This window comes from Lactuca virosa, chromosome 5 (genome assembly GCF_052849685.1).
Source record: "Lactuca virosa cultivar CGN04683 chromosome 5, Lactuca_virosa_CGN04683_v6, whole genome shotgun sequence".
Classification (NCBI taxonomy): Eukaryota; Viridiplantae; Streptophyta; class Magnoliopsida; order Asterales; family Asteraceae; genus Lactuca; species Lactuca virosa.
This window is the reverse complement of record NC_136430.1, coordinates 163,105,676-163,129,254: the sequence shown is the minus strand read 5'-3', so window position 1 is coordinate 163,129,254 and position 23,579 is coordinate 163,105,676. Positions and strand designations below refer to the sequence as shown.

Here is a 23,579-nt window from a genome sequence, read left to right as displayed (position 1 = left end):
AGAAGTGTGAAGTGCAAAAAGGATCTATCTACGACTTTTATTCGGGATTAGAAAACGATGAAAACTTTAAGTTCTCCAAAAATGCCCTTCTTTAACGTCTTTGGCGAGACGTCCTTCCCTTTCGATTTCAGTATATCGGGGCATCCAATTGGATGACATCTAAGACATTTGCATTAAAACCTTCATAGAAAGGTTTCAAACGATGTCCATTGACTTTATAGATTTGCCCAGTTTCTTCACTCTGGATATCAACCGCTCCGTGCTCAAAGACTTTTAGCACAACAAATGGACCCATCCATCTTGACCTCAACTTTCCGGGAAATAATTTCAACCTCGAGTGGTAAAGCAAAACTCTATGTCCCGGCTCAAAATGCTTGCGGGTAATGGACTTGTCATGGAAAAGCTTCGTTTTCTCCTTGTAAATTCTTGAGTTCTCATAGGAGTCATTTCTTAACTCCTCCAACTCTTGAAGTTGAAGCTTCCTATTCCTTCCCGCCTCATCGATGTTGAAGTTGCATTGCTTGACCGCCCAAAATGCACGGTGTTCCAATTCCACGGGAAGATGACATGGTTTTCCAAAAGCCAACCTAAATGGAGACATTCCTATTGGGGTCTTATACGCGGTCTGATAGGCCCACAAGTCATCATCAAGCCTTGACCTCCAATCTTTTCTTGAAGGATTCATGGTTTTCTCAAGAATACTCTTCACCTCGCGATTTGAAACTTCCGCTTGACCATTCGTTTGGGGGTGGTAGGCGGTTGAGAAACGATGGGTCATGTTGTACTTCTTCAATAAAGCCTGCATCATCTTGTTGCAAAAATGTGTCCCCCTATCACTGATCAAGGCCCTAGGCACACCAAATCTCACAAAAGCATTAGATTTTAAAAAGTCAATAACTGTTTTGGCATCATCCGATCTTGTGGCTTTGGCCTCAACCCACTTAGAAATATAGTCAACCGCGAACAAGATGTAAATGTTGCCAAACGAAACGGGAAATGGGCCCATGAAATCAATCCCCCATACGTCAAAAATTTCACAAACAAGGATTGGATTTTGTGGCATTTGGTTCTTTTGCGAAATGTTTCCCGTCCTTTGGCACCGTTCACAACTTTTATAAAACATATAGCAATCGCGTGACATGGTTGGCCAAAATAGTCCACATTCAAGGACCTTTCTCAGGGTCCGGCTAGGTCCGAAGTGTCCCCCACAAGCAAATTCATGACAGATTTGTAAAATGGATTGATGCTCTTGTTGGGGCACACATCGCCTAATGATTTCATCGGGACAATGTTTCCACAAATAAGGTTCATCCCACACATAGTATTTTGCATCACTTTTGAGCTTGTCTTTTTGAGCACGTGAAAATGTGTCGGGATACCTCTTTGTGACCAAAAAGTTAACCATATCTGCATACCAAGGAGTAGATTGAATAAGGGAAAAGAGATGCTCATCCGGAAACTCGTCCCTCAACTGGAAAGATGTTTCATTTGAAGTGATCCGGCTTAGGTGGTCGACAACAAGATTCTCACATCCACTCTTGTCCCGGATTTCCAAATCAAATTCTTGTAACAATAAAATCCAACGGATGAGTCTAGGCTTTGCATCTTTCTTCGTCATCAAGTACTTAAGAGCTGCGTGATACGAATACACAATGACCTTGGTACCAAGTAGGTATTGTCTAAATTTATCCAAGGCGAACACTATGGCCAATAGCTCCTTCTCCATAGTAGAGTAGTTGCTTTGAGAATTGCCTAGTTTTCTCGATGCATAGTAGATCACATGAGAGTCTCGTCCATTCTTTTGACCCAAGACGGTGCCTATTGCATAGTTGCTTGCATCACACATGATCTCAAAGGGGAGATCCCAATTTGGTGCTTGCATGATTGGGGCGGATGTAAGCAACTATTTGAGCTTGTCGAAAGATTCTTTGCACGCCTCATTGAACTCGAAATCAACATCCTTTTGCAAGAGTTGGCACATTGGTCTTGTTATCTTTGAAAAATCTTTGATGAATCTCTAGTAGAAACCTGCATGGCCCAAAAAAGAACGAACTTCCCGAACACAAGTCGAGTAAGGTAAGCTTTGAATAACATCAATTTTGGCCTTATCTACCTCAATTCCTTTTTTAGACACAATGTGACCCAAAATGAGACCTTGACTCACCGTAAAATGACATTTTTCAAAGTTTAAAACCAAATTTGTTTCAATACATCTTTTCAAAAATTTTGTGAGATTGGTCAAACACTCTTGAAAGGAGTTTCCATATACCGTAAAATCGTCCATGAAAACTTCAATTATATTCTCGACATATTCCGAAAAGATACTAACCTTGCATCGTTGGAAAGTAGCCGGGGCGTTACACAATCCGAATGGCATTCTCCGGTATGCAAAAGTGCCAAATGGACATGTAAATGTTGCCTTTTCTTGGTCTTCCGGTGCCACCGGGATTTGTTGAAAACCGGAGTACCCCTCTAGACGACAATAATGGGATTTCCCTGCCAACCTTTCTAACATTTGATCAATGAAAGGCAATGGGAAATGATATTTTCGTGTGCTAGCATTGAGTTTGCGGTAGTCAATACATACTCTCCACCCGTTTTACACGCGGGTGGGGACCATCATACCTTTGTTGTTTTCAACTACCGTGATTCCCGTCTTCTTTGGAACGACTTGTACCGGGCTCACCCACTTGCTATCCGAGATTGGATAGATCATTCCCGCATCTAGGAGCTTCAAAATCTCTTTCTTGACCACTTCCATCATTGGCGGATTCAACCTTCTTTGCGCGTCTCGGCTCGGCTTGCATTCATCTTCCATCAAAATTTTGTGCATGCAAGTGGAGGGGATCAATCCTTTGATATCCGCAATCGTCCAACCCATGGCTTCTTTATGCTCATTCAACACCTTGAGAAGTTGCTCTTCTTCACATTCGGTTAAGTGAGTTGAAATGATGACCGAAAGAGTCTCGTTGTTTCTCAAGTACGCATACTTCAAAATGTTGAGGAAGGACCTTCAATTCTAATTACGGTGGTTGAACAAGGGAGGGTGGCAATCTCGTGTGAGTTTGAGGTAATTCAATTTGCTTCACACTAAATTAAGTGGTTTTCTTGATCTCCAAATTGTTGACCAATCTTTCAACTTCGGGGTCTAGTGAGTAGAGCTTTAACTTCTTGGCTAATTTACCACAATCAAATCCTTTGCTCAATATCATCTCCAACACGTCACCATCAGACAACTCGAACAACTATTGGGTTAATGGTTCAATAACATCAACAAAACACAAAGATGAAACATCACTAGGATATCTCATAGCATCGTAGATGTTAAAACTTATTGTCTCCCCATCAAACTCCATCGTTAAGCTTCCCGCATATACATCAATATTTGTTCTAGCCGTCTTCAAGAATGGCCTCCCAAGTGGAATTATACCCGACTTTGAGGACACTTGTTCAACTAGATTAATCACGTAGAAATCCGCCGGGAAGACTAATTGGTTTACTTGTACTAGGACATCTTCCAAAACACCTCTAGGAAAGACACTTGATTTATCCGCAAGAGAGATTATGACACCGGTTTCACTTAGAGGACCAACATTCAATGATTCATACACTGAATAGGGCATGACATTAATAGAAGCACCAAGGTCAAGCATGGAACTACTAAAAGTGACATCTCCGATCTTGCAAGGAACCGTAAACATTCCCGGATCTTTACACTTAGGTGGAAGCTGTTGGATTAATGTCTAATTCCATAACTATAATTGGTAAGACTTGACCCGACCCGGCATGGTCCATTTGGCTTGCATGGCATCATGCATTTGGATAGACTATAATGAGAGAAATAACACTTAAGGTTGGTTAATATATTATAAGTTCTAATATATTAATAAGGTTATTTAATTAGTATTGATCAAGAATTAATTTGGAATTAATTAAGTGATCAAAAGGAGACTAATTAAATATATGGGTTGATTGTGTAAATCATTCATTCTTATATATGTGGGCTTGTGATCCAAGATTCCTTATGTTGGACTAAGTCCATGGGGTGACCCATGGATACTCCATGGAGGTTAAAATCCATGGAGCATAAGGAATGGGTAAAGTTATGAGTTACATGGTGTAACCCTAATAGCCACCATATAAAAGAATCCCATGGCTCAAGAAATCGTGCACTAATGTGTGAATATGAGGGCTAGACGATTTCAAGGAGTGTTCCATTTCTCTCAAGTCATTCCATGTGCATTTGGTGTTGTGTGAACCATTTGAGGTGTCACACTTGGGGCACTAGGCACTCAAGCTTCATGGAGACAAGCTACATCAAACAAAGGTATGTATTCTATCCATTTGATTACCCAAGTATCAAGTATTGTATGCTAGATAGGGTAATACCTTGGAAAGTTCATAATTGCATGTATAATAGAGAAAACATAGATCCAAGGTATTTAGGGTTGCATGTACACTTATGAGTGTTAGAATGTTCAAAACCCATCAGAAGCTTCCTTTGTAAAACCGCGGATGCATTTTCGTTCATAGAAATTTTCTCATTTCCCTTCAACTTCCTCTTGTTGGTACAAAGTTCTTTCAAAAACTTTGCATACCTAGGAATTTGTTTGATTACATCAAGCAAGGGAATGTTTACTTCCACCTTTCGAAAAGTGTCCAAAATCTCTTTCTCCTCCATTTTCTTCTTTGAAGTTGCAAGTCGAGAGGGGAACGGCGGTTGAGTAGCTATTGGAGTCACTAGAGGGGTAGTCTTCTTTGGAATTCCGGCTTGCGTGGCATTCTTGACAATGGGGTCTTCAATGGGAATGACCTCTATTTCTTCCTCTTCATCCCTTGGCTTCTTCTTTGTACTACTTTCTCCGGCTTGTTTACCATTTCTCAAGGTCACCACAATGACATTTGGGTTCTTTTCGGTTTGAGAAGGCAACTTTCCACGGGACTCCAACTTGCTTATGGATGTAACTATATCTCCCATTTGTGCTTCAAGGTTGGAGATACTAGTTCTTGTCTCTTTTTGGAATTGTTGGGTACTAGTGGCTAGGGATTTGACAATGTCTTCAAGGGACATTCCGGAGCTACTTGGTTGGGATTGAGGAGGTTGTTGGTGGTGTGGAGGGTGTGGTTTGGATTGATAGTGTGGTTGTGGATGTTGGTAATGAGGTTGTGGTGGTGGATAGGAAGGTCTAACCAATGCATTTTGAGGCAATGGTCTTGGGTTGTAGCTCATGTTGGGATTTGGCTTCCAACTTGAATTGTAAGCATTTTGGTAACCGGATGGCTTGTTGTGGTAATTTTGGAACTCTCCCATGGTATTTACATGTTCCGCATCTTTTTGAAGAATGGGACACATATCCGTAGGATGTCCCATCGTTGCACATATCCCACAAACCATCACTTGTGGAGTTTGTCCCATGGCTAGCTTTTGGACAACGGAGGTTAAATCTTTGATTTGAGACTCGAGATTTGATGATCCCACTTCATTGACATTGTGTTGTGTGTCTCTTTTCATATCTTGGCGCGGGCGAAAATGTTGAGAATTCGCGGCTATGGTGTTGAAAAGTTGTCTTGTTTGTTATGGAGTTTTACTAAAGACATCACCACCACTTGAGGCATCAACTAGTCTTCTCTCCATCGGTAAAAATCACTCATAGAAGTGTTGAATGAGGAGTTGTTCCGGAATTTGGTGTTGTGGGCAACTATATCATAAGTTGTTGAACCTCTCCCAATAATCATGAAAAGTCTCATTTTGACCTTGGCGGATTCCACAAATCTCATTTATGAGAATTGAGACTCTTGAAGCGGGATAGAACTTGTCAAGAAAAGCTCTTGCCATGTCGGTCCATGAGTTGATCGACCCCCGTGGGAATATAGAATAACCAATCCTTTGCTCTATCGGCCAATGAAAAGGGGAATGCCCTTAGCTTGATTTGGTCATCGGTTGACCCTTGTGGCTTCATACTAGTGCAAATAATGTGGAACATCTTCAAATGTTTATGAGGGTCTTCATTCTCCAATCCATGAAAAGTTGGGAGGTGATGGACTGAACTTGACTTCAACTCTGAGCCTCCTTCTAAAACCGGGTAATTGATACCGGTTGGAGTTTGTGTAACATCGGTTTCCATCATTTGCCTCAAAGTTCTTTCGGGAACTTCTCCTCCGTCCGCCATTTCAATTAGTTCAATAATGGGTGGATTTTGTTGTAGGGGTGGTGTTTCGGGAATTTCTTGGCGAGGGTCGGGACTAGAATCGGGTTCCGTTTCACTTGATGAAGCGGTTTCAACTTCCGGGTCCCCGTGAGGGTTGGAAGTTTGACCACGTTCAACTCGCTTTTCCTTCGCCAAACGTCGTGCTTCTCTTTCAAGTTTTGGGTTGTAAATCAAGTCACCTGTACGCTGAGATCTGGGCATAGAGAAACAAATTGATTAAAAATAAACCAATCCCCGGCAACGACGCCAAAATTTGGTGGTTGTCGAGGCCAACAATATATATACCCTAAATATTACACACTAAAATAGTGTATAGTGGTAAAGGGATCTTATCCACGGAGATTAGCTCAATTTAAATCTCTATGTAAATCACTTGTTCAAGTGCTTGTAAAACAAAAGTAAAAGTAAAATGGGGGGTTTAGTTTTTTTTTTTATTGTTTGACAAAATTAAAACTAACTAGAATGTAAATATGACAAGTAAACAAGTAAAAGATTTGATTAAATTTAATGAAGTGAAATTGGTTGATTTTGGGTACACCACATGGATGACATGGTTGACTTATCATTAGACTAAATAGAATAACACTTGTGAATTAATTTAACTTGGCTATAGCAATCCATAAGCACAAATTACCTCAACTCTTCATTGTTATCAAAATTGTTAGAGGAGTTCTTAACACATTTCCTTAATTAAAGTCACAAAATCAATGAAGCATATAATCTTGTGAAAATCAATTAGCTTTAAGTTCTAAGAGTTACCAAGTCCAAAAGATAATCAAATGCTTACATTATCATTATGGAGGAAACATTTCCATGGTCTAAATGAAATGAAAACAAACATATAAACCATGTGTTGCTTACTAATTTGAGGTCCATTACTTAACCAAGAAATTAGTCAACAAAAATAAGCATTCATTCATCTAAGCTCATGATCAAAGATAAATAAACACAACAAGATGTTTAACTAGAAAACATTTCCATAAACTTCAAACACAAGGTAATAATAGTCTTCAAAACAACCAATCATCCATGGGATTAAACCCTAATCAACCAAGTGAAAATCTAGCCAAGCATGGCCAAAGTAAAGGAAATACAAGAAAGTTTAGTGATACCAAACATTGTTCTAGTTGCAAGATGGAAATAAAATAACACCAATCTTCAATTCTTCAATTTCTTCTTAAATGTTCTTGAGAGCAAAAGAGTGGTTTTCTCCAAGAGGTGATAATGAAAAATGCTCCAAAACTCCAGCAGATAAGGCTCATTTTCGGATTCAAAAAGTTGCACAAAAGCTACCCACCAACTTTCCACAAGTAGAGTCAACAAGTCAAAACTCTGGATCAAGTCAGCACAATTCACGCGGACCGCGTATGGGTCCACGCGGACCGCGTGGGTCAGCTGATTGTGGGACTTAGGCCATTTAAAATACAACCTAGCCCAATCTTCTCATTCACACTTCAGCCCACATGTACAACTCTTGGTAGCCCAATTATGTTATTCCAAAGCCTCCAATGATGGTCCAATGCTTCTTTAATCCTCCTCAACTCGAGTCCTCGTCCAAAATAAAATCCAACGCGCATCCCGCTTGTACTGACACGGAGCCCAATCGCCACACTTCAAGTCCACGAACAAATTGCAAGCCCCTAATAGTCCCGTACTCCTTCCATACCTCCAATGACAAATAGTCTTCGATAAATCCTGCAAATAAGCTCAAAAGACTGGAAAGCACCCGGTAAAGGAGAAAAATAACAAAAAGAGAAAATATGCATGAAGATTAACTAAAATGAGATGGAATGTGCTAAAATAAACTATAAAAAGAAGTAAATAAAATGAAACTATCAAATGCCATAATGATGCTTTATCCAAGTTATTATCATTAGTAGAATCAATACACAACACATTATTTCCTAAATTATCTACAACAGACACAGCTTCATACACACCATCACAAGGTAATTCTTTAAAATAAAACACATTATTAAAGAAAGCATTTATTCCACCAATTTCATTATCAAAAGAAAAGGTAAACCCTTGTTTGTACAAAGCATGAAAGGAAATAACATTTCTTGCCATTTCAGGCGAATAACAACATTTATTCAAATCTAAAGTAAACCCACTACTTAGCAACAAAGTATAAACTCCAATCTTGGTGACAGGTGAAACTTTCCTATTCCCCATGATCAAGTTTATCTTTCCATGCTCCACATTCTCACTTCTTCTTAGTCCCTGCAAATCATAACAAATATGAATACCACAGCCGGTATCAAGGACCCAAGAGTTAGAATAGGGTGAGTTATTAGATAATATAGTGTAAATACTTGCATGGTTGGGTTTCACTTTCCCATCCTTCAAATCTTGCTGGTACTTTGGGCAGTTCCGCTTCCACTGCGCCTTTTCATGGCAATAGAAGCATTCAGCCTCTTTTGGGTCAGCAGAAGGAGTGACGAAACCTTTCTTGGTTCCATTTGAAGAGGAGCCATCAAGGGTCTTACCCTTGGTACCCTTTGAAGGGTTCTTCCTCTTTTTCCCTCTACCTTTCCCGATTGCCAGGACAGGTGCGGAGTTTGGAGTAGGAGTAGGAGTGGTAACAACCGAATTACCTTTAAGACCTGATTCTGCGGTCTTTAGGAGTCCTTGAAGTTTGCTGAGGGTGACTTCTTCCTTCTTCATGTGGTATGTCATGCGGAATTGATCATAACACGATGGTAAGGAGTGAAAAATGATATCTATTGCTAACTCCTCGGGGAAGTTCACATTCAGCTTCATCAAACGGTCCACATACCTTTGCATGTTCTGCATGTGGCCTGTGATGGGTTCACCATCTTTCATTCGGGTTATTATCATGGAGGAGATGATTTCATATCGCTCTTGACGAGCACTCTGATGGTAGCGGTCCATCAAATCCTGGTGCATCTCAAAAGGATAGTAGTCCTCATAGGACTTTTAGAGCTCGGTTGTCATAGTGGCCATCATGATGCATGCTACCTTGGTAGCATCTCTTTCATGTGCCTCATATTCAGCAAACTTCTCAGGAGTAGCAGTTGGCTCGGGAACCTTAAGCTCCTTGTCGAGAACATATTCTTTGTTCTCATACCGAGTGACCATCCTGATGTTCCTGATCCAATCTGTAAAGTTGGATCCATCAAAGATGACTCTCCCACAAAGGTTCATGAGACAGAAGGAGCCAGTAGGGTTTGAGCCAGAAGCAGCATTGTTGGAAGACATCTGAAAAGAAGAAAAGACAAGTTTAGTTGAGATATAAAGATAGTCCTTAATAAAACACCCAAATGTAATATTAAGGCTTGGATCCAATCACAATATATTATAACTTAGAAGAGGGATGCCGTAATCTAAGCTAAAACATATTTGAAAGGTAGGTGAATGACGATTCACCAATTTCCACCATGAAAACGCAATATATAAATTATTAGGTTTTATTTGGTTTTTTAGAAACTCCTAGATTCTTTTGAGATTCATTGAACTTTTCAATGGCATGTTGCAATCTCGAGTGCGCCCTTCATGTTTTGTGACTGGGATACCGAGGATCACAAAACAAGGTGTGAAGTAACCATGCAAATTACTTGGTACCCTTAATGTTTTTTCACTTAATCGATGTGCCGGTTAACCACACGCGCTCCACCGACCTATGAAAAACCTTAAGTCACCCTTTTCCTACCTTGTTAAGTCCAAGTTAGTGTACCGGTTAACCACACACGCTCCACCAACGACTTAATCAAAGTGCAAAGTGTAATTTCATGGGTTAGCACCTTATTCACATTTTCCTAAAGTAACTAAGATTGGGAATTTATAAAACATTTAGTTACTTTATATAAATCATTATACTTTTAATGAGAATTTTAAGTCATTGTTCTACCCGTTCGGCTAACGACCCTCCACCAGTCAGGGAAGCGGTGGGTGAGAGTGGACACCCATTAAGCTGCCATTTTATAGGCAACAACCTTATACCCCCCTTGTGGACCGGCTTCGTGAATGAGACCTACTAACGGTAAAACGACTTGATCTTATACATATATATATATATATATATATATATATATATATATATATATATATATATATTATTAAACTTATAATATTATAAAGTATAAGGGTTGAATTTTAACTTTTAAAATTCTAGGGGTTGGAACTAAAGTTTATTAAGATGACTTTACATGTTCCAAAACTTGAGGGCAAGTTTTGTTACTTTACAAAACCTTTCAATTCATAACTTATGAATCATTAAAATGAAGACTCTTCATTTTTTGTAACTTATGTGTTCTTTTAATGGATTTAATACAAAGTGACTTTTGGTTATCCATAACTTGAGGACAAGTTATGGACTCCGTTAAAACACATAAGGATCATGAATTAAGCATTAAACAAGTAATTCCTATGATCTATCAAGAACTCATAAGAACATGAACAATCATATCAAAATTTCAAGAACATATGAACACATATAATCATGTAATTTATATATTAGCCATTGTAAATGGATTAGAACAAACATTACACCATCTAAAACAAGTTTTAAAACACCAAAACAGTTTAGGGTAATGCTTCTAGTCCATTTCCAGCAGCAAAACTCGAAAAACTGCACTCAGGGGCTTCTACTCGTCGAGTGCAAGAACCTACTCGACGAGTAAGATGAGTTTACTCATGGAATCGTCGAGTCCCCCCATGGAATCGGCGAGTTCATGCTTCAAAATGCATAAAAACAAGTTTTTTCACAATTTTGCATCAAGTATCAAACAAACAAACCTGGCTCTGATACCACTGAAGGGTTTTGAGCATTCTAACACTCCTAAGTGTACATGCAACCCTAGAAAAACCTTGGATCTATGTTTGTCTAAAATACATGCAAAATACTTTTTCCAAGGTTCATTATCCTATCTAGCATACATGGGGAACTTTAATCATAATAGATGGCTAGAATTACATACCTTGTTGTTGTTTTGATTCCTGGAAAACCTTGAGAGCCTAGCACCCCAAGTGTGATGCCTCAAATGTTTCACACAACGCCAAATGCTCTTGGAATAAACTTTGAGAGAATTATCTAACACTTGAAATCGGCCTTGCCCTCTTGTCTCACTAGTGTAGCCGATTTTGGTTGCTAGAAGCATGCTTATATAGTGTGCTGCATTAGGGTTACACCATGTAAACCCCAATGTAACATGGCTCTTAATTTCCATGACCCATGTGTTTATAACTCCCATGGAGCATCCATGGAGCATCTTATAGACCTTAGCCCAACTAGATAATCCATGGAGCATCTAGCCCACTATACAAGCATGGATGATTTACACAATCAACCCATATATTTAATTAGTCTCCTTTTTGATCACTTAAATAATTCTAGATTAATTCTTGATCAAAACTAATTAAATAATATTATTAATATATTAAAACTTATAATATTTTAATAAACCACAAGTGTTATTTCTCTCATTTAGTCTATCCAATTGCATGATGCCTGCAACCCAAATGATGCCGGGTCGGGTCACGTACATACCAGAAATAGTTATGGACTTAGACACCTTATCCAACAGGAAGATGCAACCTGTTTCCTTTGAGTTTTATTTCAATAAAAACAGATATCATCAACATAGACTGGTGGAGCTATGTTTTGGATTGTCTTGTCAGAACAAAGAACTCATATATACCATACTCAGATAATAGCTACTTTGTTGGACCTTCAGCTTTCTCGGTGGTAAGTTATTATAATGTTTATACTCAATTTTTAATAATATTAATTATTCATAACTGAATAGCATAAATTCATATATGAATAAGAAAAATATACTTGTTCACATGTAATGCTTTACATTACTTATTCATTTATGAATAAGTAAAAAATAATATTACTTGTTCATATATGAATATATATATATATATATATATATATATATATATATATATATATATGAATAAGTAATGGTTTGATTTACTTATTCATATATGAATATCAATTAGTTATCATTTATGTGCAGTTGTTCTATGCTGATAACATCCACTCAGAAGCTTTAACGGTAACACGTAAACGTCCAAGAATTTGTTATTGGAGTTCAGAGAAGATTAGATATCGAGAGACATTTGAACAAGAAGAAGGTAGATTTGGACTTGGAGAATTAAATGAAGAATTTGTTAATGAACAAGATGAAGGAGATACATATCTCGAAGACAGTGATTCTGATAAAGATGAAGATCATTCTGTTGAGGTAATTAGCTTGAACATGTTAATAATATATGATTACAATAAATTATTATATTAAATTCTAATCATAATTCTTTTTATTACATAGGCATATGAATCAAAAATATCTAAAATGCTTAATAGTTTTGAGAGAATGAAGGAAAAGCTGAATTCAAAACTCAATGATGCGATAACAAAGTTCCCTGAAAAGGAAAGTTTTAGGATTTTCAAAGAAAAGATGACAAATATAATTGTTGAAGAAAAAACTGAAAGCACAACACTTTTTGAATTTCCAAGTAATGAAACTGGAGTTGAAGGAATCAATTTGACACCAATAATGGGTCAGAAAACAAATGATCAAACAGAAAATGAAGATAAAAAGGGAAATAGTGAAGAAGACAATGATAATGATGAAAGTCAACCAGAAGTAGATTATTTGCTTGATTCAAATGAAGCAGACAATGAAGGAAAAAAGAATGATGGATATAAGAATCAAAAAGAAGGTGAAACTGAAGTAAAAGAGAAAGATGGAAAGAACAATGAAAATGACAATGATGAAGAGAAAAAAGATGATGATGCTGAACAAACAAATAATCATGAAGAGACTATTCAACATGTTAGTCTATATATTATTAGCCCACTTGTTTATGGGCCCTTTAGTATTTAGCCCATTAGGGTTTCTGTCTAGCTAGTATTTATACCCGCTTTATTCTTTGTAGTCTTTATGCTTTTCTTTGAGAACCATTGTATTTTCTCTTTATCATAATCATATGGCAATGTTGTCATGGTATCAGAGCGGAGGTTCGATACGTTGTTAGAAGTCTTTGTAGCAGTCATCTGTGGCGCGGATCGAACTGTTGATTCGTTGATGTGTTGATTCATTGCTGCTGTTGATTCGTTGATGCTGTTGATTCGTTGCTGCTGTTGATTCGTTATTGTTGTTGATTCGTTATCTGATTGATTGCTTCCGCTGGTTTGTTACTCCTTTCATTCTCAGATTGTTATATTGTCATTGTGGTTATTTATTCATTGTCAACATGACTGGAAAGGATGATTCCCTTCAGTCAATCAGTACTAGTCTGGATGGAAAGAATTATACGTATTGGAGTTACGTTATGAAGAACTTCCTTCGTGGGAAGAATATGCGGGCCTATGTCACTGGGACTAAAGCCAAACCCTCAGTGCCTCAAACTGAGAATTATGATTTGTTTCTTGATGCTTGGGAGACCGATAACTCCAAGGTCATTACTTGGATTAGTAACTCTGTTAATCAATCTATTGGTATGCAGTTGGCTAAATATGACACATCAAAAGAAGTTTGGAATCACTTGGAGAGACTGTATACTCAGTCCAACTTTGCTAAACAATACCAGTTAGAATATGATATTCGTGCCCTTCAACAGAATGACCACAATATTCAATACCTCTATGCTGTTATGTCTGATCTGTGGGATCAATTGGCTCTTACTGAATCTAAAAAGTTAAAAGATTTTGAGCCTTGCATTTCTAGGAGGGAAGAACAACGCTTGGTCCAGTTCTTGATGGCCTTGCGTTCTGATTTTGAAGGCCTACGTGGAACCATTCTTCATCGCTTTCCTCTTCCCTCAGTGGATTCTGTTGTTCATGAGTTAATTGCAGAAGAGACTCGTATCAAGTCTCATGCGGATAAAGGATTTAAAGCAACCTCTATTCCTACTCCCGAACCTGATGTGCTTGCTCTTTCCTCCAACCAGTCTCGACAAACTTTAAGGGTTGCTTATGATGAGTGTGCATTCTGCAAACAGAAAAATCATTGGAAAGCTCAATGTCCATTGTTAGTTAACAAGGGTAAATCTGGTCAACCTCAGTCAGGGCAACAAAATAGGTATGGTCAACAGAAGTTTCAGTCGCGTTCCTCTGGTACTCCTCCATGGACCCCTCATCCTCCATAGTTTGCTGCTGCTACTGTACCACCAGTTGACACATAATCTGTTTGCTACTGCTACTGTACCACCAGTTGACACAGTTTGCTGCTACTATTGAGTCTTTGAAGCATGATCTAGATCATCGATTTGCTATGAAGGATTTGGGCTTGCTGCTTTATTTCTTGGGTATTGAGGTTGCTCAGTCTAAGAAATGGTACCTTCTTTCCCAGACTATATATATATATATATATATATATATATATATATATATATATATATATATATATATATATATATATATATATATATATATATATATATATATCTGACTTGTTTACACGGGCGGGCCTCTCTGAAAATCGGACTGTTAATACTCCTCTTGAAACTGCACGATATTCTCCTACTGATGGTGTTCCTTTGTCCGATCTGAATCTTTATCGCACTGTTGTGGGAAGTTTGGTTTATCTCACAGTTACTCGTCCAGATATTGCTCATGCTGTTCATGTTGTCAGTCGGTTTGTTACTGCTCCTACCTCTGTTCATTGGGGAGATGTTCTTCGTATTCTGAGATATCTTCATGGCACTCAGTTTCAGACTCTCTTGTTTCCCTCGACGTCTTCTCTTGAGTTACGTGTCTATAGTGATGCTGATTGGGATGATGATCGTCATGATCGTAAGTCCACCACTGGATTTTGTGTATTTCTTGGAGAGTCTCTCATTTCATGGAAGAGCAAGAAACAGGACTTTGTCTCTAGATCTTCCACGGAGGATGAATATCGTGCTATGGGTGTAAGTACATGTGAGATTATTTGGTTACGGTGGCTGCTTCCGGATATGGGAGTTTACATTTCTTCAGCTACTCCCTTGAATTGTGATAACAAAATTGCAATACAAATTGCGAAGAATTCTGTTTTTCATGAGCGGACGAAGCACATTGAGATTGATTATCATTTTACTCGTCATCACCTGCAGCTCGGGACCATTTCGCTTCCATTTGTTTCATCAACCTTGCAGCTTGCGGATATTTTTATGAAGGCTTTATCGGCTTCTCGATTTCGGTTCTTATGTGACAAACTCTCAATGCTAATTACTGCGGCATTGTGAGTTTGAGGGGGAATGTTAGTCTATATATTATTAGGCCACTTGTTTATGGGCCCTTTAATCTTTAGCGCATTAGGGTTTCTGTCTAGCTAGTATTTATATCCGCTTTATTCTTTGTAGTCTTTATGCTTTTCTTTGAGAACCCTGGTATTTTCTCTTTATCATAATCATATGACAATGTTATCAGAACAAACTGAAAATGAAAATTTGTTGGATAAAGTTGTTGACAACATTGTGGATACTGTCGTTGGAATTGGATTTTCAAGTTTAAATAGTCAAGAAGATGAAATCTGGAATGACCCTGAAATGAAAACTATTTTGGATAATATTGATATAGGTGAATTTTGTCTTACTTTTATTTTAAAAAAATATATAAAAATATTAACACACAATAACAATTTTGTTTATTAAATTTTGACCAGGGTCACCAATGACTAGAAGTAAAACTAATACTCTGACCAGTCAAGTTATTCAAGGTATGTTACTATCAACTTATTATTTATTCACTTATTCATTAATTAATTATATTTAATATATAACATTAAATGGATCTTGCAGAAAAGGGAAAATCAGAAGGTGTACATAAACAAGGAAAAGAAGTTGAAAAAACAAAGGGAGATGATACAGGTAAATGAATGATTTAAAATATATTAAAATATTTATATTGATTTTTTAATAACATTGTTTATTCATAAGTGAATAATACACTATATAAATGAGTAAAAAATATAAAATATTCATATATGATGTATATGTTTCAGGCAAGGAAAACTCTGAACATGGAAATAAAGGAGGAGCAGAAGCTAAGAACACGAAAGATGGAGGTGCAGATAAACAAAAAGAAATTGAGAAAGGAAATGCAGAAGATAGATGTAAATAGTTGATTCACTAATAAATGAATATAATAAGTTTTATTATTCACAAATGAATAACACAATATACGAATAAATAAAAAATATAGTATTACTTATTCATAAATAATGATATGCATTACTTATTCATAAATGAATACATTACTTATTCACAAATGAATTACTTAATCAAAGTTCTTTATCTTTCACGAAAGAAAAGTCAGAAAATGAAAACAAAAAAGGAGAAAAAGCTGACAAGACAAAAGGAAATGAAGGAGGTAACAATTTGGAAAAACATTTCAAAATATAAAAAAAAACATTATAATTAACTTACAACTATTTATATGATAAATCTCTTGGAATGCAGATACTCATCCAAGCTTTAGTCTAGGTCTCAGTCAAGATTCAGATCAAACTTCAAGTAAAAAATCTAATGAATCTTTACCAAAAAAACCACTTACAAAGAAACAAATCAAAGACGACCATCAGAAGGTTGTTATCAGATTAGAAAACAAAAATGTTCTTAATCCAAATCCAATCTTTGTAGCAATTCCTACTGAAGTAGGACCATCAAAGCATGATCTGGATGAACCAAGAGAGAAGAAGCTTGTCGATGCTTTCAAATCACCTTTCAAATGCAGAATAATAGACACAAAACCTAAACTGACACATCAGGAGAGTATTGTCTGTGAGTGGTTATTCAACTTGCAAGGGAATACATCATAAGTAACTTTATTTTATAGACATTCATATATGATTATTATATAGATAATAATGTATGACATTTTGATTATATATTTTCAGAGATGTGGTTGTCCAGACAAAATATAGTCAGATAACAGAAAGAGCAATTATGGAAAGTCTATATGCAAGCACAAAGATTTTTGGAGAAGTTTTAGACACTTGGGCTGATTTACTTAACCACCAAAAGCTGGGAAGGGATTTTGGAAATTCACCATACAGACTCTTCTTGAAAGTTGCAGTTTCTATAAGTTTATATTCTAACCTTAATTTCTTCTTTATGATAAATGAATACACCAATATGATGTATTCATTTATGAATATTATATTTTTTTACAACTGAAATTCACATATGATTATACCAATATGATGTATTCTTTAATATAATTATGTATATTCAACTGAAATTCACATATGATTATGTATTCATCTTTGAATAAAAAAATCAAAAATAAATATCTTTAGTATATACATATGATTATTATACCAACATGATGTATTCATTTATGATTAACAATTTACTAATCCTTTAAAATTATATTGGTTACAGACTGCTTATCTAACTTCAACATTGTCTGATGAAAGAAAGTATGAAAATTTCAAGGAGAACTTTCATGACAGTACCGATGGGTACAAAAAAATCTTGAACATAAAAGATATTGACATGGTATGTTAATTAAACTTGTTTATATATATATATATATATATATATATATATATATATATATATATATATATATATATTATCAACAAAATACTTACCATTATATACATAAAAACAGGTATTCTTTCCAGTTGTTAGAAGTGCTTACATTTTTGTGATTGTCTTCAACTTAAAGAAACCATCAATTGAAATTCTGGACAACAGTGCAGTTGAAGGGGATTATGAAGGGAAATACGGAGTACCATTGAAACCTTTTGTATGTAACCAATTCACAACAACATAAAAGAACCAATTTATTACATATCTAACTTTTATTTTATTTAATGATCAGAAAAATTTGTTTGTGAGATACTTTAAAGAAATAAACCATCCAAGAGCAAATGCAATCTCAATAGAAAGTATCACACCCCAACGACTTGAAATGCCATGGGGAACAGTTAAAAACAAAGTTGATTGTGGGGTCTTTGCAATGAGACATATGGAGACCTATATGGGACAACTACTCTCAAAGTGGAAACCAGGTCTTCATAAAGAAAGTGCAATTCAACAAATTACTTTAGAGAAGCTCAGGCAAAGGTATGCATACCGAATGCTAACTTCTGAAATTAACATGTTGAAGGCTAAGGTGTTGGATCTTGCTGAAAAATATCAAAAAGTTGAATTCAAAGTGCGGACTACTCATGCATACAAGGCTATGCAAATAATTCAAAAAAGGTTAAAAGAATATTGATGATTGCTTGTGATGAAGTGTGATGGTATAGAACAATTTGTGTTGAAGATGAATGAATTTGAAGTAAATGTAAGATGATTATGCGAAACAAGTTTTAGATGGTTTGTTAAATGTTATTGAACATCATTTAAATGGTTTGTGAAATGCTTATGAACAGGTTTTATTATCTTGTGTTGAATGATTATGTAATAGAAACAACTTTGCTTATTTCTGTCAGTTTTTTATATTCAAATATTTTCAAAGTTTATTTCTGTTTATTCATAAATGAATACGAATATGATATATTCATTTATGATTAAGTTAGGAGTACTATGTTAGTATAACAAAGTTCATATATGAATATAACAAATTTCAGATATGAACATATAACTTATTTATTAGTAGAAACAAGTTTGCTTATCTCTGTCATTTTTTTATATTCAAATATTTTCAAAGTTTATTTCTGTTTATTCATAAATGAATACAAATATGATATATTCATTTATGATTAAGTTAGGAGTAATATGTTAGTATAACAAAGTTCATATATGAACATAAAAAAGTTCAGATATGAATATAACTTATTTATTAGTATAACAAAGTTTACATATTTGTATTCATTTATGCTAGTTTTCAATTTTATTTAAGTTTATTCATAATTGAATACCAACATTGTATATTCATTCACCTTTAATATGTAAATCATAACATCTTCAATGATAAATAAATCCACATATTATGTATTCATTTATGAATAATTTACAAATAATATGTGTATTTCACATATAAATTTACCATATCAATATAACTTATTTAAAAAACAAATATGATATATTCATTTTAAAAGAACATATATTTCAAATCTCAATTTACCATATCAATATAAATATGTATTATTCATACATGAATATTATTTTTTATGGTTATTATCTGCATATATTCATAAATGAATAAAACCAAAAAACATAAAAAAAAACAAAAACAAAAACCCTAAATTTCTTTTGTTGATTGAGCAGCTGCAATTCTTACTGGACATGTACATAAATTGTGAGGAACCCGTTTTCCACATCCTGAACACATTCTATGTTCTTTTTTAGAATTTTCATATACTACTTCACCTGGACTTGGAATTCTTTTCTTGATTCCAGAGCCTTTATTTCTTCGAACTTGAGGAACATGAATATTGATCTCTTTTGGAATAGGAATAGAAACACCCATAAGCTTGCATACGACTTCACCATCCGTCTTGCTTTTCAATCCAACAGATGTATAATCACCCTCACTCTCAAATTCCTTCAACAGTATCTGTTATTTCTCAGCAAACAAAACCAATTTCTTTTTGTCATCTCTTACAATATCCAAACATGATTCAAAATTATAATATGAATCATTGACTAGCTTCACATTCTCACAATCCCCTGAATCAGACTGAAGAGAACTAAAACGATAATTTCTTGATATCACATCCTTTCTCCATCTTTTCAGAATGTACCTTTCAGAAATTTCTTTCACACCACATCTCATCATTATTGTAAAAGCATGTCTGCATAAAACACCCATACGCTTGAAATGTTCACAACTGTAATTTATTTCTTTCTCTTCAGCTTTTTTTTCAACCTGATACAAAAACATAATAAAAAAAATGAAAAAACAATTTAAACAAAAATTACACATTTACATTCATATATGAACAATCATATATAAGTATTCATATATGAATATTACATTCTAATCATATACAATAATACATATTCATATATGAATAATAATAAATAAATATTCATATATGAAAATGTTCTAATTTTAAAATGATAAGAATATTCATTTATATGAATATTCTAATATTCATATATGAATATTCTCATATTCATATATAAACATTACATTTTTCATAAAAAACTATCAAAATTACCTTGAATTCATTTTTAAATTCGCTTTTAGTGTTGTTGTGTTGCACAATATAAACTTCCCACCCATCTTCAATACCAACATACGAGTATGTACAGAAAAAACTTGCTTTATATATTTCCTTTTGCACCTCAAAAAATAATGTACTTGTATAAACCTTTGATGCTTGTAGTTCTATTTCTCGAGGTGTTTGCATTTTATATGATGCTTTCTTTGATGCCTTATCAAGCTCTCGTTGAGTCTTCCTTTGGTTTTGAATGGCAGTGTCATAATTCATCATGATAATCAAAAGTAAATTACCACTTTCTGAGTAGGTATTAAAGAATGAATTCATACTCTCTGACCTCGACATAGTCTTCATCAACCCACACATTGCAATATCATTAAAATATCCAGGTATCCATGAATCACGTTTTGTAAACATGCCTTTAAACCATCTCGTGTCTTCCAGATTGAATTCCTTCATAAGCAAACCCCATTTCATCTCAAATACATTAGGTTTCATATTAATGTCCCAAACAAGCTTCGGGAATCTTTGCTAAAGTCTGTGTTCGTAAATTAATCATCTGATATCTGTATTAAAAGAAAAATAATATAAACTTCTATATTTATTCATAAATGAATAAATATGAATAAGTAAAATATCAATAAATATTCATAAATGAATAAACTAACATTTGAAAAAATTACTATATTCATCTATGAATAACTAAATACTATCATACATATTTGAAATATATTAAAATAATACCTTGTTTTTCAACTTCTTCATTATATGCCACATACATATTCGGTGCTTTGAATTAGGAAAAACATTCTCAATATCTTGTTTTATTGCAGCATCTTGATCGTTTAAAGCAAGTGCTGGTTCTTTCCCATGAGTTTTAAGAAATGCTTTAAGCAACCAAGAGTAGGACTCAATGCTTTCATTGCTTAGCAATCCCGCTCCAACAATAACTGATTTTTTATGATGGTCAATAGCAGTAAATGGAACAAAAACCATTCGATACCTAACACACACAAAAAAAGTGTTCATTAAAGTCAATTTGTGATGTATTCGTAAGTAAATATAAAAATATTCATGTATGAATACAATTACAATATATTATTAGAATAATTTCAACAATAAAAACTGAACATGAAACGTAAAAGTTAAAATATTCATATATGAATAAGCAATAAAAAGGTAGATAGAATAATTTACTTGTTTGTTTGGAAAGTCGCATCAAACGAGATAACATCACCAAATTCAGCATAATATGCATTCTCCATTTCATCAGCCCAAAACATACAGTCCAAAACATTATCTTGACAATTAAACTCAAATGAGTAATTTGGATAGTGAGCTCGACGGTCATTCATTGTGTTTACTATCATTTGGGCATCTTTATAACCTATAACCCTGTTGATATCTCTCCTTAAATTTTTATAGTCAACTACTTTGGGCTTTACAAACTCATACCCACCTCTCAAACATGCCCTCAACTTATGAGCCATAGTTGGGGCTATTTTTGATGTGGAAGCACACACTATAAACTTTTTTTTTCTGAATATGACATTTGCCTCGCTTTTTTTTAAATCGCTTCTCTTCTCAAGTGGATGGTTGTGAAGTTCATCAAACTGAAAAACTTTATAATCTGGAGTTCCATACAAAGATTCAAATATAATATTTGCTTGACAACCAATAATTCTTGAATTTGAATTTCGTTTCCTCCTAACACCACTTGTACGCAATGTGTCACAAGATTTCTTTTTCTGTTTGCCACCACGATTACATATAACATGTTTCTTCTTTATAATCTTGTTATCAAACCTTGATTGCGTGCTCAGTCTCACATCAAACCACCAATTTCAACATACTCAGAATACATATTGATGGCCAACTTTAATGATTTGAAGATTAAACCTTTAAATGGAATAAGTTGAACAGGTACATCTGGCTTATAGACATGTTCTCCAATTATATCACCACAATATTGCGCATCATCTACTGAACTTGAAGATTCACCACCTAAAAAATTATAAATCTAAATCAATCTAATAATGCATGAATAAAACAATCATATATGAATAAAACAATCATATATGAATACATGAAATTCATATGAATAAAACAAAAAACAATGTTTATTGATGGATTAATAAAACATTCATATATGAATACATAAAATTAATGAGGATTCAAAATATATAAAATAAACATAATTTATTCATATATGAATAAAACGAAAATAATAATAAATTCAAAATTACAATTATCACACGTTTATTCATATATGAATAAGACAACAATTTATTAATATCAACATATTCATATGTCAATAAATGATAATCAACAAAATTAAAAACAACAAAATAATTCAATAACTGATACCTTCAAAAAATGAGTTCTGAACATCATCTTCTTCACTCTCACACATAGAAGAATACAAATCACCATCAATAACACTAGAATTTGACATAATAAACTAAATGAAAACCTGGTTAATTTCGAATATATCTCACCTCAACGTACAAAATATCTGAAAGAAACTTAAATCAGCTCGATCAGATGATGCAATTAAGCAATCTCTCTCGGTTTAGAGCGTAAAAACTACAACGATATATCCGATTGAAAATTAAATCAGCTCCGATTTGAAATAAAGATCTCAAACTACATAACAAAAATCCGATAAAACAACTCCAATACATATTCGAAACTTCAGCAAAAACGAAAATAATAAGCGTAATTCCAAACAAATTATATAAAGCAATAATCTTGATAATTAACTCCGATATATCCGATTCAAATGATACACATACCTGATCAAATCGGAAACTGAATACGAAGAAGAAAACTGAAACACAGATGCAAAACTTCACGATTAACGGATAAAATACGTATAATTGCTAACGAGTTATATAAAGAAAAGAATATTGATAATGAATTCCTCATATCCGATTCAAACGAGCTAAAGATATCATCAAATTGGAAACTGATAACAACGAACAGGTAAGTTCAATATAAAAAAGTGGCTATTTTACAAATATACCCTTAATGAAAAATGACACGCGCATTTTTTTTAAGGTGTAAATGTTAGATAAATGATTGACTAAAAATGAATCCCCCATTCTCAATCTTTTTTATTTTTTCAATGGAACTTACATATATATATATATATATATATATATATATATATATATATATATATATATATATATATAAAACCATATGTTCTAAAAATAAAGCAAAGTGGGTGTTAGAGAATTAATAGGGATTTTTGGATGATTTATGCTGGAATTATGGTGATTTTTTTTGGAGT

General features: G+C 34.5%; 3 protein-coding genes across 3 annotated transcripts; all 3 read right to left on the bottom strand.

The window, feature by feature from the left end:
* Positions 1-3,095: 3,095 nt before the first annotated feature.
* LOC145111947 (uncharacterized) lies at positions 3,096-4,978 on the bottom strand. Its single transcript, XM_079048183.1, has 3 exons — positions 4,511-4,978; positions 3,294-3,728; positions 3,096-3,245 (listed from the first exon to the last, which is right to left on the bottom strand). Exons 1-3 carry the CDS (start codon positions 4,976-4,978, stop codon positions 3,096-3,098), a joined length of 1,053 nt encoding a protein of 350 aa, XP_078904309.1.
* A 14,381-nt stretch (positions 4,979-19,359) lies between these two features.
* LOC145111946 (protein FAR-RED ELONGATED HYPOCOTYL 3-like) lies at positions 19,360-20,782 on the bottom strand. Its single transcript, XM_079048182.1, has 3 exons — positions 20,282-20,782; positions 19,723-19,986; positions 19,360-19,674 (listed from the first exon to the last, which is right to left on the bottom strand). The coding sequence occupies exons 1-3, from the start codon at positions 20,780-20,782 to the stop codon at positions 19,360-19,362; spliced, it is 1,080 nt and encodes a 359-aa protein (XP_078904308.1).
* Positions 20,783-20,835: 53 nt separating this feature from the next.
* On the bottom strand, positions 20,836-22,739 carry LOC145111945 (protein FAR1-RELATED SEQUENCE 5-like). Its single transcript, XM_079048181.1, has 5 exons — positions 22,652-22,739; positions 22,162-22,288; positions 21,482-22,108; positions 21,029-21,287; positions 20,836-20,850 (listed from the first exon to the last, which is right to left on the bottom strand). Exons 1-5 carry the CDS (start codon positions 22,737-22,739, stop codon positions 20,836-20,838), a joined length of 1,116 nt encoding a protein of 371 aa, XP_078904307.1.
* Between the last annotated feature and the right edge of the window lie 840 nt (positions 22,740-23,579).

Excerpts from the sequence above, each read along its gene's own strand:
- LOC145111947 (XM_079048183.1), bottom strand. The coding sequence starts at position 4,978 with ATGGGAGATATAGTTACATCCATAAGCAAGTTGGAGTCCCGTGGAAAG. Across the intron at positions 3,729-4,510 it reads TGAACGAAAATGCATCCGCG|CTTCCACCTAAGTGTAAAGA; the intron begins GTTTTACAAAGG and ends TTAATCCAACAG. Across the intron at positions 3,246-3,293 it reads CTATGAGATATCCTAGTGAT|TTGTTCGAGTTGTCTGATGG; the intron begins GTTTCATCTTTG and ends TTAACCCAATAG.
- LOC145111946 (XM_079048182.1), bottom strand. The coding sequence starts at position 20,782 with ATGAAACCTAATGTATTTGAGATGAAATGGGGTTTGCTTATGAAGGAA. Across the intron at positions 19,987-20,281 it reads AATTTAAAAATGAATTCAAG|GTTGAAAAAAAAGCTGAAGA; the intron begins GTAATTTTGATA and ends TTTTTGTATCAG. Across the intron at positions 19,675-19,722 it reads TTGAATCATGTTTGGATATT|ATACTGTTGAAGGAATTTGA; the intron begins GTAAGAGATGAC and ends GAGAAATAACAG.
- LOC145111945 (XM_079048181.1), bottom strand. The coding sequence starts at position 22,739 with ATGTCAAATTCTAGTGTTATTGATGGTGATTTGTATTCTTCTATGTGT. Across the intron at positions 22,289-22,651 it reads TCAGAACTCATTTTTTGAAG|GTGGTGAATCTTCAAGTTCA; the intron begins GTATCAGTTATT and ends ATAATTTTTTAG. Across the intron at positions 21,288-21,481 it reads GCGACTTTCCAAACAAACAA|GTATCGAATGGTTTTTGTTC; the intron begins GTAAATTATTCT and ends TGTGTGTGTTAG.